Source organism: Microtus oregoni, unplaced genomic scaffold (genome assembly GCF_018167655.1).
Source record: "Microtus oregoni isolate MIOR12 unplaced genomic scaffold, Mior012 000098F_ref0000018, whole genome shotgun sequence".
NCBI classification, from domain to species: Eukaryota; Metazoa; Chordata; class Mammalia; order Rodentia; family Cricetidae; genus Microtus; species Microtus oregoni.
The window spans coordinates 3,601,141-3,615,882 of NW_024544711.1; the positions used below are offsets into that span (position 1 = coordinate 3,601,141).

At 42.7% G+C, this 14,742-nt stretch overlaps 1 protein-coding gene across 2 annotated transcripts; it reads left to right on the top strand.

Annotated features, from left to right (window-relative positions):
- The first annotated feature begins 290 nt into the window (after window positions 1–290).
- LOC121442992 (protocadherin beta-8-like) lies at window positions 291–12,313 on the top strand. Of its 2 annotated transcripts, XM_041644660.1 has the most exons (2): window positions 291–1,283; window positions 10,146–12,313. In XM_041644660.1, exons 1-2 carry the CDS (start codon window positions 434–436, stop codon window positions 11,687–11,689), a joined length of 2,394 nt encoding a protein of 797 aa, XP_041500594.1. In that variant the 5' UTR covers window positions 291–433; the 3' UTR covers window positions 11,690–12,313. The 2 variants fall into 2 exon arrangements, with proteins under 2 accessions (XP_041500594.1, XP_041500593.1); XM_041644659.1 differs by lacking the exon at window positions 291–1,283 and having other exon boundaries at window positions 9,164–12,313.
- Window positions 12,314–14,742: the final 2,429 nt, after the last annotated feature.

Here is a 14,742-nt window from a genome sequence, read left to right on the forward strand (position 1 = left end):
TTTGATCAATATGCCATTTTGTTCATTTAAAAAATTACGTTCACTGAAAATTAACACATGTGTTAAAATTTCTGGTTGCTAAGATCAGAGCATGCAATGGAGGATAATTCTGTATCTGAAAGGGTGTTTAAACATAGTGCTGAAACTGAGAACAAGTGAACCACACTATTTGCAATACTAGAATAGTACGCACGGTGGCGCTGCAGACTAAGAATTTGTTTAACAAGGGCTCCGAGAATGCCCTGGACGCCATTCCCCAGAATCAGAATGCTGAGTGTTCCAGGAAAGAAGGGGACATTTACTTAAGCTCTTGGGGGGAAAGACTCCCGGAAGCAATTCAGTAAGATTTAATTGGAGGTTATTTCACCAATGTTAACTGTGTGGATTGAGAAAGATTAAGAAGAAGGAGCACCATCTGGACTACATCTGAACGATGGAGACAGCTCTAGCAAAAACAGCACAGAAAAGGCAAGTCGTTTTTCTTACTATACTGTTGCTTTTGTGGGAGGCTGACTGTAAAACAATAAGATATTCCATACCAGAAGAAACAGAGACTGGATACTTGGTGGCTAATCTGGCAAAAGATCTGGGGCTCAAGGTGGGGGAACTGGCCACCAGAGGGGTGAAAATTCATCACAGTGGGTACAAAGAGCTCTTGCAGCTGGATTCAGAAACCGGGAATTTGTTTCTGAAGGAAAAAGCAGACCGCGAGGAGCTGTGTGGGGTGACAGAACCCTGTGTGCTGCACTTCCAGCTCATACTGGAAAACCCTGTGCAGTTCTTCCAAACTGACCTGCAGCTCACAGACATAAACGACCATTCTCCAGAGTTCCCTCACAGGGAAATGCTCCTAAAAATTCAAGAAAGTGCACAGCCAGGGACTGTGTTTCCTCTGAAGGCAGCTCAGGACCCTGACATAGGCAGCAATGCTGTTCAGAACTACACAGTCAGCCCCAACCTCCACTTCCATGTCGTTACTCACAGTCGTGCTGATGGCAGGAAATACCCAGAGCTGGTGCTGGACAGAGCCCTGGACAGGGAGGAGCAGCCTGAGCTCACTTTAACCCTCACTGCTGTGGATGGAGGGTCACCTCCTAGGTCTGGGACCACCACAGTTCGCATTGAAGTCTTGGACATCAATGATAATGCTCCCCAATTTGTACAGTCGCTCTATGAAGTTCAGATCCCTGAGAACAGCCCCCTTGATGCCTTAGTATTGACTGTCACTGCCAGAGATTTAGATGCTGGGATAAATGGGAATGTAGCCTACTCTTTGTTTCAAGGTGGTGAAGTTTCTCAACCATTTGTAATAGACCAGGTCACAGGAGAAATTCGTCTTAAAAGGGCATTGGATTTTGAGGAAACTCAGTATTATAACATGGAAATTATAGCCACGGATAGTGGAGGTCTTTCGGGAAAATGCAGTGTAGCTATACAGGTGCTGGATGTGAATGACAATGCCCCTAAACTCACCATATCTTCGCTCACTAGTTCAATCCCAGAAAATGCTCCTGAGGTTGTAGTTACTGTTTTCCTTGTTGCTGACCCAGATTCTGGGGACAATGGAAGAATGGTGTGTTCTATTCAGAACGATCTCCCATTTCTCTTAAAACCCACTTTCAAGAACTATTACACTTTAGTGACAGAGGGGCCACTGGACAGAGAGAGCAGAGCTGAGTATAACATCACCATCACAGTCACCGACCTGGGCACACCCAGGCTCACAACTCAGCACACCATAACAGTGGAGCTCTCTGACGTCAACGACAACGCCCCCGCCTTCACTCAAAGCTCCTACACCCTGTTTGTGCACGAGAACAACAGCCCCGCCCTGCACATAGGCACCATCAGCGCCACAGACTCAGACTCAGGCTCCAATGCCCACATCACCTACTCGCTGATGCCCACCCATGACTCGCAGCTGGACCTTTCCTCGCTCATCTCCATCAACGCCGACAATGGGCAGCTCTTCGCGCTCAGGGCGCTGGACTACGAGGCCCTGAAGACCTTCGAGTTCCACTTGGGCGCCACAGATCAAGGCTCGCCTGCGCTCAGCAGCCAGGCGCTTGTGCGCGTCCACGTGCTGGACGCCAATGACAATGCGCCCTTCGTGCTCTACCCGCTGCAGAACGCCTCTGCGCCCTTCACAGAGTTGCTGCCCAGGGCGGCAGAGCCTGGCTACCTGGTCACCAAGGTGGTGGCTGTGGACCCTGACTCTGGCCAGAATGCCTGGTTGTCGTTTCAGCTGCTCAAGGCCACGGAACCCGGACTGTTCAGCGTGTGGGCTCACAATGGCGAGGTGCGCACCTCCAGGCTGCTGAGTGAGCGCGATGCACCCAAGCACAGGCTGCTGCTGCTGGTCAAGGACAATGGCGATCCTCCGCGGTCTGCCAGTGTCACTCTGCATGTGCTGCTGGTGGATGGCTTCTCTCAGCCCTACCTGCCTCTGCCAGAGGTGGCCCGCGACCCCGCGCAGGATAATAAGGACTCGCTCACGCTATACCTGGTTATCGCCTTGGCATCTGTGTCTTCGCTCTTTCTCTTGTCTGTGCTGCTGTTTGTGGGGGTGAGGCTGTGCAGGAGAGTCAGGGCATCCTCGCTGAGTGGCTGCTCTGTGCCTGAAGGACACTTTCCTGGACACCTGGTTGATGTCAGCGGCATGGGGACCCTGTCCCAGGATTATCAATATGAGGTATGTCTGGCTGGAGACTCGGGGACCACAGATTTCAAATTCTTCAACCCCATTATTCCCAATGGTATGTTTCAGAAACCCTAGCTCACGTTCAGTATCCGAGAGACCTAGAGTTCTATAACCGAATCAGAATTTGTTGCTTGGTTGTTGATATTTTCCTTTGCATTCAGTAATCTTTGAGACAATATGTTTCTACGTTGTTTTTATCCCCTTTTAAAACGGAATGTTTTTTCTTTTGTGAGCCTTAATGCATTTTTTTCCTTCACTAATTTGGGTGGGGGATATATAACTCTGTTGTGTTTCTCTCATCATTTAAAATAGTTTTCTTAGGCACTCATTTCTTCCTCTTCATTATAACCAGCATGGATTTCTGCAACACTCACTTCAAATGGTGTCTTGTTGAGGCTATGCATATAACTTGCTGTATATCATTCATTTTGACTTTCACTTCGCTCCAGCTTGGTAAGTTTTCAGTGTTCAGCACCATTGTAACATTTTCAGAGGTGCACACTCCACACCTTGATACCGTTCACTCATCACATTCTTTAATCCTCTGTATTTCTCCCCATGACAATCTTAAGTGCCCCATTTTGGTTTCACGTACGTCTTGTCTTTTAGAGGGTGACCACTTAGCTTAAAAGATCTGTCGCTCCATGTCCCCCCAAATGACTTTTTCGTTCTTGATGCCTGAACAAAGCAACGCCATCGTGCATGTATGTGTTTCCCTCACCCATACTTCTGCACACAGCGTTGGGTATAGCTAATGAAGGGTGAGCATGAGATACCGTCATCTGTCATAGTTTCCATGTTTTGTAATAAATGAAACGAGTATATTGTTCAATTTGTCATCTTTACTGACAATCACAGCTAGTATTTCAAGACTTTATTTGCTTAAATACAGGCCAAAATGGCTTCTAAAATGTACCAGAAATAACGTTGCTTGACCTAAGCCATTGCCAGTGGCTGAGTGTGCTTTCACCTTGTACGAGAAGACATTTAGTTAGGCATGTGTTTGGATGATAAACTGATTGATAAATGCTGTATAAACATGAGTGCCCAATAAACTTTCCACAAACTATGCAGATGAATGGCTTTTAAGTGTTTTTGGTCTTTTTATCATTAATACTTACTTGCCATAAATAAGGTGACTCAGGGAAACTATCTATCAATGGGTTCTTCCTTTCTATTTCCATCTGTCATGATGTAGGATTATTGGGAATGAAATCTGCCAATCCACACCAGTATCCTTTCTACAACATTTTAACTGAAGAGTGTATAAATATAGGAATTTATAATAGGAAAAAGCCATACCATTGGGGAAGTTTAGTTTTTCTAAAACTAAAAAGAACACATGGAAGCAACCAAAACCCAAAATATGGCTATTTTGAGTTAAAAAATTTTATAATGTTTCGCATAACCAACCATTTTTCTTGGTCAAATTTATTTAAAAATTACTTTTACTGTACTACCATCCAGATATATCTATCTAACATTCAAGTGTTTTGTCTACAAGAAAAATAATAGAACTCATAAAAACTTGAAAGTTGTTTTGGTAACTCTGGAGAGTCAAGAATGGACACACATATGCATGAAGGAGTTACTTTATTCAGGCATCGAGAATGAAAATATCGTTTTGAGAGACATGGAGCTGTAGGTCATTTAAGCTAAATAATCACCCTCTAAAAGTCAAGAAGTACATGAAAGCAAAATGGGGATTTGAGAGTTATGGGGAAAATATTGACATATTCTTAATCACTAATAAGTGCAGTTGCATGATCGTAACCACTCTTCAATGCTTGCAAGAGTTGGGGAATCACTTTCCAAGAAGGAAGCTCTCTAGCATAAAAAATCTATGTAAACAAGCATTGTGGGATGAATCCTGAATAATTGGGAAAACATCTTTCTGTCAAGCCTAAATATTTTGTATGAAAATTTTTGTTGGATTTTTATTCTTTCATACATATCTTCAATTTCTTTGGAATTATGCAATTCACGTAACAATTATTTTTGAGAGGTATTATTATTATATAGAGTGTATAATATCACACTAATGAGGGAAGGGCTGTATGCTGATAATCTATCTACAACCTGAAGACAAAGAAGAAGATACTATCAGTAGGGATGCCCATGTGTGTGAGTGTGTGTGTATGTGTGTGTGTCTGAGTGTGCCTGTGTTTGTGTGTGTCCAAAGCCTGGGGCCCATGGTGTTCAAGGTGTGCCTTCAATCACTGATCTGCACCCCCAGACCCAGATCCTATTAATAATTTAATCTGTGGATGGACTATATTTATACTCTGTTTACAAAGTTGGCCCAAATATTTTCCAAGCTGATAAGATAACCTGGGCTGAATTTGATGATATAAAATAATCAGTCTTGGTTCAAAGTTATTTTTATTTCTGGGAACTTAGAAATCATTTAGCCTTTTATTTGAATTGTTTTCCGAAACTACAGCTATCACCTATATTTTGAGATAGGTTCTTACTCATTTCTCTGTGTAGCCTAGGCTGGCTTCCAATTCTGCTAACTGTTGTTGTACTTTGGGGGCATTTTTCAAACTGCAAGTCTGATATCAGTGAAAGAGATAACTTTGTCTATCATTTCTCTAGTATTAAGGTTACTATCATTTATGGACAAGTTGGTATTACTGAAATTTCAGTGTTTGAAGAGGAAACAAAATTAAACAAAAATTGAGTTCTCTTACTGCTAAATAACTTCAGTAGACAACAAATAGTCTCAAAGAGCTCTTTTGGGTTTTCTTTTTCTTTTTTTAAAATATTTATTTATTTATTATGTATACAATATTCTGTCTGCATGTATGCCTGCAGGCCATAAGAGGGCACCAGATCTCATTACAGATGGTTGTGAGCCACCATGTGGTTGCTGGGAATTGAACTCAGGACCTTTGGAAGAGCAGGCACTCTTAACCACTGAGCCATCTCTCCAGCCCTCTTTTGGGTTTTCTTAGAGTTGAGCTTGTAGTACATCACACAATGTCTCATTCAAAACTGGTGCTCAATTTGCTGTCACTGGATAATAAACTTGCAACAATTAGGAAATCAATGAATTTTCTGAGGACTTAAAGATTTATCTTAAACTTATCTACGCATCAAATCAAAAGAACAATTCACTGGGCAGTGGTGGCACATGCCTTTTTAATCCCAGCACTTGGGAGGCAGAGTCAGGAGAATCTCTGTGAGTTCAAGGCAGGCCTGGTCTACAAGAACTAGTTCCAGGACAGCTAGGACTGTTACACAGAGAAACTCTGTCTCAAAAAACAAAACCCCAAAAGAACAATTTATATTCAGAAAAGGGGACAACAATTTAATTTTGTCAGAATAACACCAATCTCTATGGAGCTGGTTTCCCCAAAAACTCAGAGAACTGTAAAATAATGCATTAATCTTTAATTTAATTCCAAATTGAGCTTATTAATGTCTTTAATTTCAACAATGGGGAGAGATTCAATACAAGATTTTTCTGCCTATCCAATTAACTCTCAGAAAACTCTTTTCAGATCCTTGGATCTCTAATCTGTGCTTCTATTGCCCTCTGGTTACTATTGACAGCACCAAAATTGAATGAAAATTTCAAGATTGAGATTCAGTTACTCATTTTCAAAACATAATTTCATGGGTATATACTAGCCCTCATTTTTTATTTAAAGACAACAAATCAGGAATTAGACACTTTCTTGAAAACCCACTGTCCAATTTTAATGCAAAACAATAATAGTTTGGTTAATGATATCCTTAAGAATGAAAACATTTTCTACTGCTCTTCCATCACTCAATACTATTGATTATATGTGTGGTGTCACCAGCTTCTCAGTTATTATATGTAAATCCCTTTTTCTTCCACACTTGCTTTCCCCCAGTTTTATTAGAAAGGTGATAAGTCTCATTTTATTTTAGATTACTTCATTTATTCATCACGTTCTGACATTTGCTATTCCAGAGCTCAAGAGTCATGTAATACACGGCAGTTTCTATAGCTCTCCTCCCTCTTTACAACAATTCCACTTGGCATATTTTATATCAACTAGCACTTACCTCCCAGTGGTCATCTCCCGCTTTTGATTTGGACAAATCAAATCTCTTTCATCTGCAGCCTTTCCATGTGGTTATGGATCTCTATGTCCTAGGGGAGAGAACAAACACTGAAGCTGTCTAGTCGTCTTTCCATGGCCTTAGTCATCCTCGGTGATGATGTTTTATCAGCTTCTTGCCTTCTTTTGGAAGCTCCTTCATGCTGTCCTGGCTTCACACTGACCACACTAATGGTCTTTAAAATAGAGACTGGAGTCTCATAGTCATTTGCACTTGGATTTCAAAGGATCTAAGTTTTAAATAAGGGGGTTGGCTCAACTTTGTCACAAACGGATAGAAGTTCTGTTTCATTCTTGTAGTTGTGTGTGAGCGAGACCCAACCTGCCTCGGGGCTTACAATTCTGTGTTTTCTCTAAGAAGCAATGGCCTCAGAAAATGTCACCTTCCTCCTAGATGTTATTGTGTCCTTTAAGGTGCTAGAATGACATCCTGGGAAAAAATTTTTCTAACTTAATCGATGAGTGAAAGTCACATGGAGAGCCGGGTGGGATGATCTTTAATCTCAGTGCTGCAAAGGCAGATGCACGTGGATATTTGTGAGCTAGATGCTTTCCTAGTCTACGTAATGAGTTCCAGGAAGCCAGTGCTACACAGAGAAATCCTGTCTCGGAACAAAACTAAGCAAAGCAATGCAAAACAAAACAAAACAACAACAACAACAACGCACACATGGCAAACTCACAGCAGCAATCTAGGCAATAAATGTGCAAATTTGATTATGCTCTGCATCAGTAAGCTACCACCCAAAATTCCTGTTCTGAATGAGCAGTTGCTGTATTTATGTTCTTGTGAAAACATGACATTAACTTGATACTTCAAATACGGGTCCCTTCTCATAAAACCATATATTGAATATTACTGTTGGAAAAAATGAAGATCAGATCAGCAACTACTAAAAAACTCATTCATGGGAGGCAACTGTGACAAAACTAGGCTAATATAACAGTGGGAGGGAAAGTTATATACCCATGCGTCTTTCCAGCACTGATTTGAAAAGCCTCAACAAAATACTGGCAAAGCAACACCAACACCAAATGAGCTTATACCTCGCAGTTGCAAAGGATTGACCCGGGAACATACTGACTTGACACAACAATAACATTGAAATAGGCCTTGTGGGCAAAAGGACACAATTTTCTCAATGCACAAAACATTTTAGAAAATTAATAATTGGAAAAGAAAACATCTATATAGCTATAGATGGAGTAACTTCACATCCTAAATAATCTACAGAAATGCAAACACTGATAAAAAAAATTCAGCAAGTGTGTAGAAGGCAAGATCATTGCCTTAAAATAAACAATTTCTGCATATTAGCACTGGACAAACCAGGAATGAAGAAAAGTTTCTTGGACTCAAAAGGAAGAAGAATCTTAGAGAGGAAGCAATGGTGTAGATGAACTTCATACAGAAGGGCAGATGACACTGCAGTAATGGATTGAAGACGCCATGTTGTAAAGATTACCCTCAAACTAGTGTATGACTTAATGGAATTCTTACCCAAATGCCAGTTTCTTTTTTCTCACAAGTTGCTAAGTGTCTCTAAATTTTTCACATGAAAGTGCAAGGAGTCCTGTTACAGCCAATAAATATTGAAGGAAAAACAAATTAAGGAAATATAATAAATTAGAAATCAAATATTTGGATGATTTTATGTCTTAGATGCATAAATACTATTTTCTATTTGAATACAGATAGTAGGGTTTTTTTTAGTTTTAGATTACATCAAAACTTAGAGCACAAAACTGCTTCAAATACTTTAGAACCTGAAGGTTAGACAAGGTCAGATTCTGGTGTGCACTCAGCGTTATTGCTCTCGGGTGGTCAGCTGATGAATTAGATCTATGCGCCTATACCTGTGCATTGGAGCATGTCAAAAGTGAATTCCCTCTATAAGAATTTATACTAATCACACATAGACTGCTGGAATTAACCATGTAACTCTTCTTTTTCATCACTGTAAGAAAGTACTTTTAGAAATATGAATCTGTGTTTTGCTTACCTGATCATTCCAAACTTAAACAAATGAGTTCGAAGACTGGCTGTCTCCTGGTTTGTGCTCATTATTCCTCTCATACACAGTTGTGGACAGCCTTACAAACTATGCAGATTAAGGAAAAAACAATGTTGGCAAAGGAAAGAAAACATATACACTTTCAACGTGGCATTAATTTGGAGAGTAAAACAAGTGTTGTGACTTACAACTAAAATGGTTTCAGTTTCCTCAAGAAGACACAGGGTGGCGCTGCAGGCTAAGCTTGTAACTAAAATCACTACACTACCAGGAATCGCTTGTGAGAAAACAGAACAAAAGACGCAGGCAAGAGCTTTGCATGCACTACGGAGCTATGAAGGGGCTTGGACAAAGATATACTGGATTAATGTAAGATTAACAGTAACGTTGTGAAGATCCCTCCTAAAAAGAAACCAGAAGCCAGCGTTTCAAAGCACTGGGAGACGGCTAAAGGATTGGATGCAAACACTCACATTCCCAGCATGGAGAAGATGGAGAAAATTCACCCAAACAGGCAAGTCTTGGCTTTTATTTTTATGCTGGTTTTGGTTCAGGTTTGGAGTGAGCCTACAATTTGGTACTTTGTCATGGAGGAAACAGAAAGCGGCTCCTTTGTTGCCCATCTGGCCAAGGACCTGGGTCTGAGATCTGGGGACCTGGCAGCCCGGTCTGCAAGGGTGGTGTCTGATGATTACAAGCAGCGATTGCTGCTGGATCCCAAGACTGGAGACTTGCTTCTGAGGGAGAAACTAGACCGGGAAGAGCTCTGTGCCTCTGTGGACCCCTGTGTGCTGCATTTCCAGGTGTCTCTTGAAAAGCCAATGCAGTATTTTCAAGGAGAATTACTGATCCAGGACATAAATGACCACTCACCAGAATTCCCAGAGAGGGAAATGCTTTTGAAAATACGAGAAAACAGTCAGCCAGGTTCACGGTTTTCATTAAAATTAGCCCAGGACTTGGATGTGGGCAGCAATGGGCTTCAAGAGTACACAGTCAACCCCAACTCTCATTTTCATGTCCTCACTCGAAATAACAGTGAAGGCAAGAAATACCCAGAATTGGTGCAGGACAGAGCCCTGGACAGAGAGGAGCAGGCAGAGCTGAGCTTGACCCTCACGGCTCTGGATGGGGGCTCTCCACCTAGGTCAGGAACAGCCATGGTTCGAATCCTGATCCTGGACATCAATGACAATGCCCCTGAATTTGTGAAGACCCCCTATGAGGTACAGGTCCTGGAGAGCAGCCCCCCAGACTCCCCAGTCCTGACTGTCCTAGCACAGGATGCAGATGCTGGCAACTTTGGGAGAGTTTCCTATGGCTTGTTCCAAGCATCAGATGAAGTTCAACAGACTTTCTCAATAAACGAAATCACGGGAGAAATACGACTGAAAATGGGATTGGACTTTGAAAAAATTAAATCTTATCATGTGGAAATCGAGGCCACGGATGGAGGAGGCCTTTCTGGGAAGGGCGCTGTGCTGATAGAGGTGGTGGATGTGAACGACAATGCCCCAGAGCTGACCATATCTTCACTGACCAGCTCAGTTCCAGAAAATGCTCCTGAGACCATAATCAGCATCTTCAGAGTTGGAGACAGGGATTCCGGAGAGAATGGAAAGGTGGTTTGTTCTATTCCAGACACCCTGCCGTTCATCCTCAAATCCACTTTCAAGAATTTCTACACCCTGGTGACAGAGAGTCCTCTGGACAGAGAGAGCAGATCTGAGTACAACATCACCATCACAGTCAGCGACATGGGCACACCCAGGCTCACAACCCGGCACACCATAACAGTGCAGGTGTCAGATGTCAACGACAATGCCCCCGCCTTCACACAAAGCTCCTACACCCTGTTTGTGCACGAGAACAACAGCCCCGCCCTGCACATAGGCACCATCAGTGCCACAGACTCAGACTCAGGCTCCAATGCCCACATCACCTACTCGCTGCTGCCAACCCACGACTCGCAGCTGCCCCTCTCCTCGCTCATCTCCATCAATGCCAACAACGGGCAGCTGTTCGCGCTCAGGGCTCTGGACTATGAGGCCCTGCAGAGCTTCGAGTTCCTCGTTGGCGCCACAGACCAAGGCTCGCCCGCACTCAGCAGCCAGGTTCTAGTGCGCATGCAGGTGCTGGACGCCAACGACAATGCACCCTTCGTGCTCTACCCGCTGCAGAACGCCTCTGCGCCCTACACAGAGCTGTTGCCAAGGGCGGCAGAGCCTGGCTACCTGGTCACCAAGGTGGTGGCTGTGGATCGCGACTCTGGCCAGAATGCCTGGCTGTCATTCCAGCTGCTGAAGTCCACGGAGCCCGGACTGTTCAGTGTGTGGGCTCACAATGGCGAGGTGCGCACCTCCAGGCTGCTGAGTGAGCGCGATGCGCCCAAGCACAGGCTGCTGCTGCTGGTCAAGGACAATGGCGATCCTCCGCGGTCTGCCAGTGTCACTCTGCATGTGCTGCTGGTGGATGGCTTCTCTCAGCCCTACCTGCCTTTGCCAGAGGTGGCGCGCGACCCCACACAGGACGAAGACCTGCTTACTTTGTACCTGGTCATTGCCTTGGCGTCGGTGTCTTCGCTCTTCCTCTTGTCTGTGCTGCTGTTTGTGGGGGTGAGGCTGTGCAGGAGGGCCAGGGCGACCTCCGTGGGTGGCTGCTCGTTGTCTGAAGGACACTTTCCTGGTCACCTGGTGGATGTCAGTGGTGATGGGACCCTGTCCCAGAGCTATCAGTATGAAGTGTGTCTGAGGGGAGACTCTGGGACTGGTGAGTTCAAGTTCCTTAAACCCATGATCCCTAATTTTTTGCTTCAGGATCCTGGGAGAGAAATTAACGGAAGTCCCCACTGCAGGGATAGCTTTGTTTTCAGTTAAGTATTCAAAGTGGTCCCCTATATCTTCAGAATCAACATGCAGACTTTTATATAGATACGTGTAACGTGTACCATTTTTTTAAACTACTGCATGTGTGCATATGCCCAACTGCTCCAACTTTTCCTGTAGGTATTTTACATGGTTAGACTGTCATTATAGCATATGCATCATATGTATTTTCCTCATTTTTATATGCCTTTGGTGACTAATATTCTCATAAGTACAAGTAACTCTAGTAGCATAACATCGAATTATTTTCCTCCTTTATGCTAATAAGAAAATTTGAACCTCTGTATAATTGTGTCACTGCTTTTTCCATATAACTTTATCTTTTCAAGGTTAGAATGCTTAGTTTTTATTTGGCCTTGGCCTACTTTTGTCTGCTAAATTCATGTCAAGATGCCCTTCATTAGAACTTTAGTACGTTCCGTTGTGACCCTTGTGAGCAACATAAATGTTAGTGCTTGTTTTATTTATGTGCCTGCAAGTGTTTCAAATATCGCAAGATTAAAACTTTACATTAATCGCAGTTTAGTGAAAATTAAAGAGGAAATGTCTCATAATTTGTTATTCCCTTCATAAAGTAAAATTGCTAATCTGTTGCTAAGCATAATCTTTTTAAAAAGCAATATCCAAATCTGACCTATTTCCTCCCCTCCTCTAAAGTGTTCAGAGTGGTGAGGGATCAAATTTCTGCTTTCCTATCCACCCTTTGGGGAGAAGCTGTAGCAAATGATGCTATGTCCTAGCTTTTCCTGCAGCCTGTCCTGCCTTCCAATAGAAGAAATTTCTTCTGAACTCTGACAGTCTTGTCTAGTTCTTCTTCTTCTTCTCTTCTTCTTCTTCTTCTCTTCTTCTTCTTCTTCTTCTTCTTCTTCTTCTTCTTCTTCTTCTTCTTCTTCTTTTTAAAGATTTATTTATTTATTTATAGGTGGTTTTGAGCCACCATGTGGTTGCTGGGAATTGAACTCAGGACCTCTGGAAGAGCAGTCAGTGCTCTTAACTGCTGGGCCATCTCTCCAGCCCCTTGTCTAGTTCTTGTTGTTGCGACTTCACATTTTTGCTTTATGTCATTTGGTAGTTATAGATTTTAGATCAAGAGTAGAATTTTGGGATTTACCTTTCTTTGATATGTAATATGATTTCAGCTGTTTTAACTTAAATTTTCAATCAAATAGAGTTCCTAGAAAATACTGTTTTGCTCTTGAACAGCAGTGTATTTATTTATTGAATTATGACCTTTTATGTTATGCTCAGTAGCAAGCACATTGTGTGATTCTGTCTATCTATATTAATCCCACCACTCAGGAGATAAAACTTGGCAAGATTTGTTTAAGTTTAAGGCTAGTCTGGTCTTCAAAAGTGAGTTCCAGGTCAGCCAGTGCTATGTTGTGAGACCCAGTCTCAAAGTGTAGCCAGAGTACTGGAACCTATGCTGCCTTACTCCACAGAGGCCAGTGTTGGAATCTTTAGGTTGTGCTTTGTTTGGAGAGCTGGCAATCTGAGAAGGCAGCAAGTCAACACCCTAACACCTGCCTTCCGTCTCTCTGCTATGCTGCAGACTGCACAGGAGGGGAAGGTCAGGGTGAGGCAGCCAGAGACTCTGAATTTCGTCTTATCCCTCTCGGCAGGTGGTCAGTCACTTTTTTAGGGTTGTAATGTCTTTGCTTTTCTCACTATTGCCCCACCTTAATGTTTTGCTCATCTTGTGGATGGAAGGGTCACATGTTTCTTTTGCTGAGTTTATTTTGATTTTCTGGAATTTACCTTATATTCCTCCAGAGGCATCTAGATGGGGATGGCACAGTAACTCAGAGTGAACAGCTGACCATGCATGCGGACCGAGCTATTCATAATACCTGAGAACAGACACCTTTCCACAACATGGAGTATAAGTAATGTCTTTATACAGACTGAATATGGAAGTGCTCCTATTCGTCTTCTCTGTGCCCTGTCCCTTGAAGGCTACATGTATGATGTGGTGATATCAAACAATCACAAAACCAGGTTAAAGGTCAGAAACCATTACTGTCCATCCACAGAGAACACAGTGTGTGATTCGAACTGAGAGGGCTTAGGTTTTGGAGAATAAATTCCTTGGGGATGAGACCATGAATCCTATAGTCTGTGTTGCTTCCAAAGACATTGGCTGAGCCTGAGAAAATAATAGGTTCGTTGTCATAGAGACAGAGTAAATCAGCAAACATTGGTAGAATGGAGATTCCAGCTGAAGGCCAGTTCCACCTCCTGGGACACTTAGTCGGGGGAGAAATGCATAGTTAAAAACTAATAACCTGGATGCAGAGGCAGGAAGATCTCTGAGAGTTCAAGATGGTAGAATGAGGTTTTCTTAATGGCTTTCCTCATTAAGAAGATGTGGAGACTACAATTTCTCACCTGGAAGGAAGGTAGCGTTTGTTGCTTATGAGGCCTGAAAACAACCTTCTGTTTGCACCGTCCTTCTCTCCTACAAGATCTTGAGAGCTGTATTATGTCCACGGTTTTGCTGTTAATTTTGGTAAAATGATTGGTAAAATCTTTCCCACTGTCCCTGGCCTTGGCATAGCGTGTTGTGACTAGTGTGAGCTTTTCAGCCACACATCATCATTTCGCTTTTTAAGTTGATTCCAGGGTTCTACCAAGCAAATTTAAGAATTTCTCCTGGGGGAAATAATAGCACCTTAATCCTAGGTTAAGTTTTCACATAGCCATCCAGTCTTCAGGAGAAAGATTCTATGCAAGCCCCCACCATGGGGTGATGAAAGACATAGCACATATGACTTAGAAGGCACAGATCTTAAATTGAAAGGATACTATTATAACAAATCAACTTTAATTAATTAAGTTAAATTAATGAGCAGTGACATAGAGTTACTACAGTGGAGGAAATATGCTTGCTACCAAGCCTGACCATCTGAGTTTGGTCTCTGGAACCCACAAGGTGGAAGGAGAGAACTGCCTTGTGAAAGTTATCCTCTGGCTTGTATACACACACTGTGTGCGTGCAAAGGCTCCCAGGTCAAAAACTGATAAACAACCATTCGAGATGTTTT

Coding starts and splice junctions, on each gene's coding strand:
- LOC121442992 (XM_041644660.1), top strand. CDS start 434: ATGGAGACAGCTCTAGCAAAAACAGCACAGAAAAGGCAAGTCGTTTTT. Junction 1,284..10,145: donor AGCCTACTCTTTGTTTCAAG/GTGGTGAAGTTT, acceptor GCTTGTTCCAAG/CATCAGATGAAGTTCAACAG.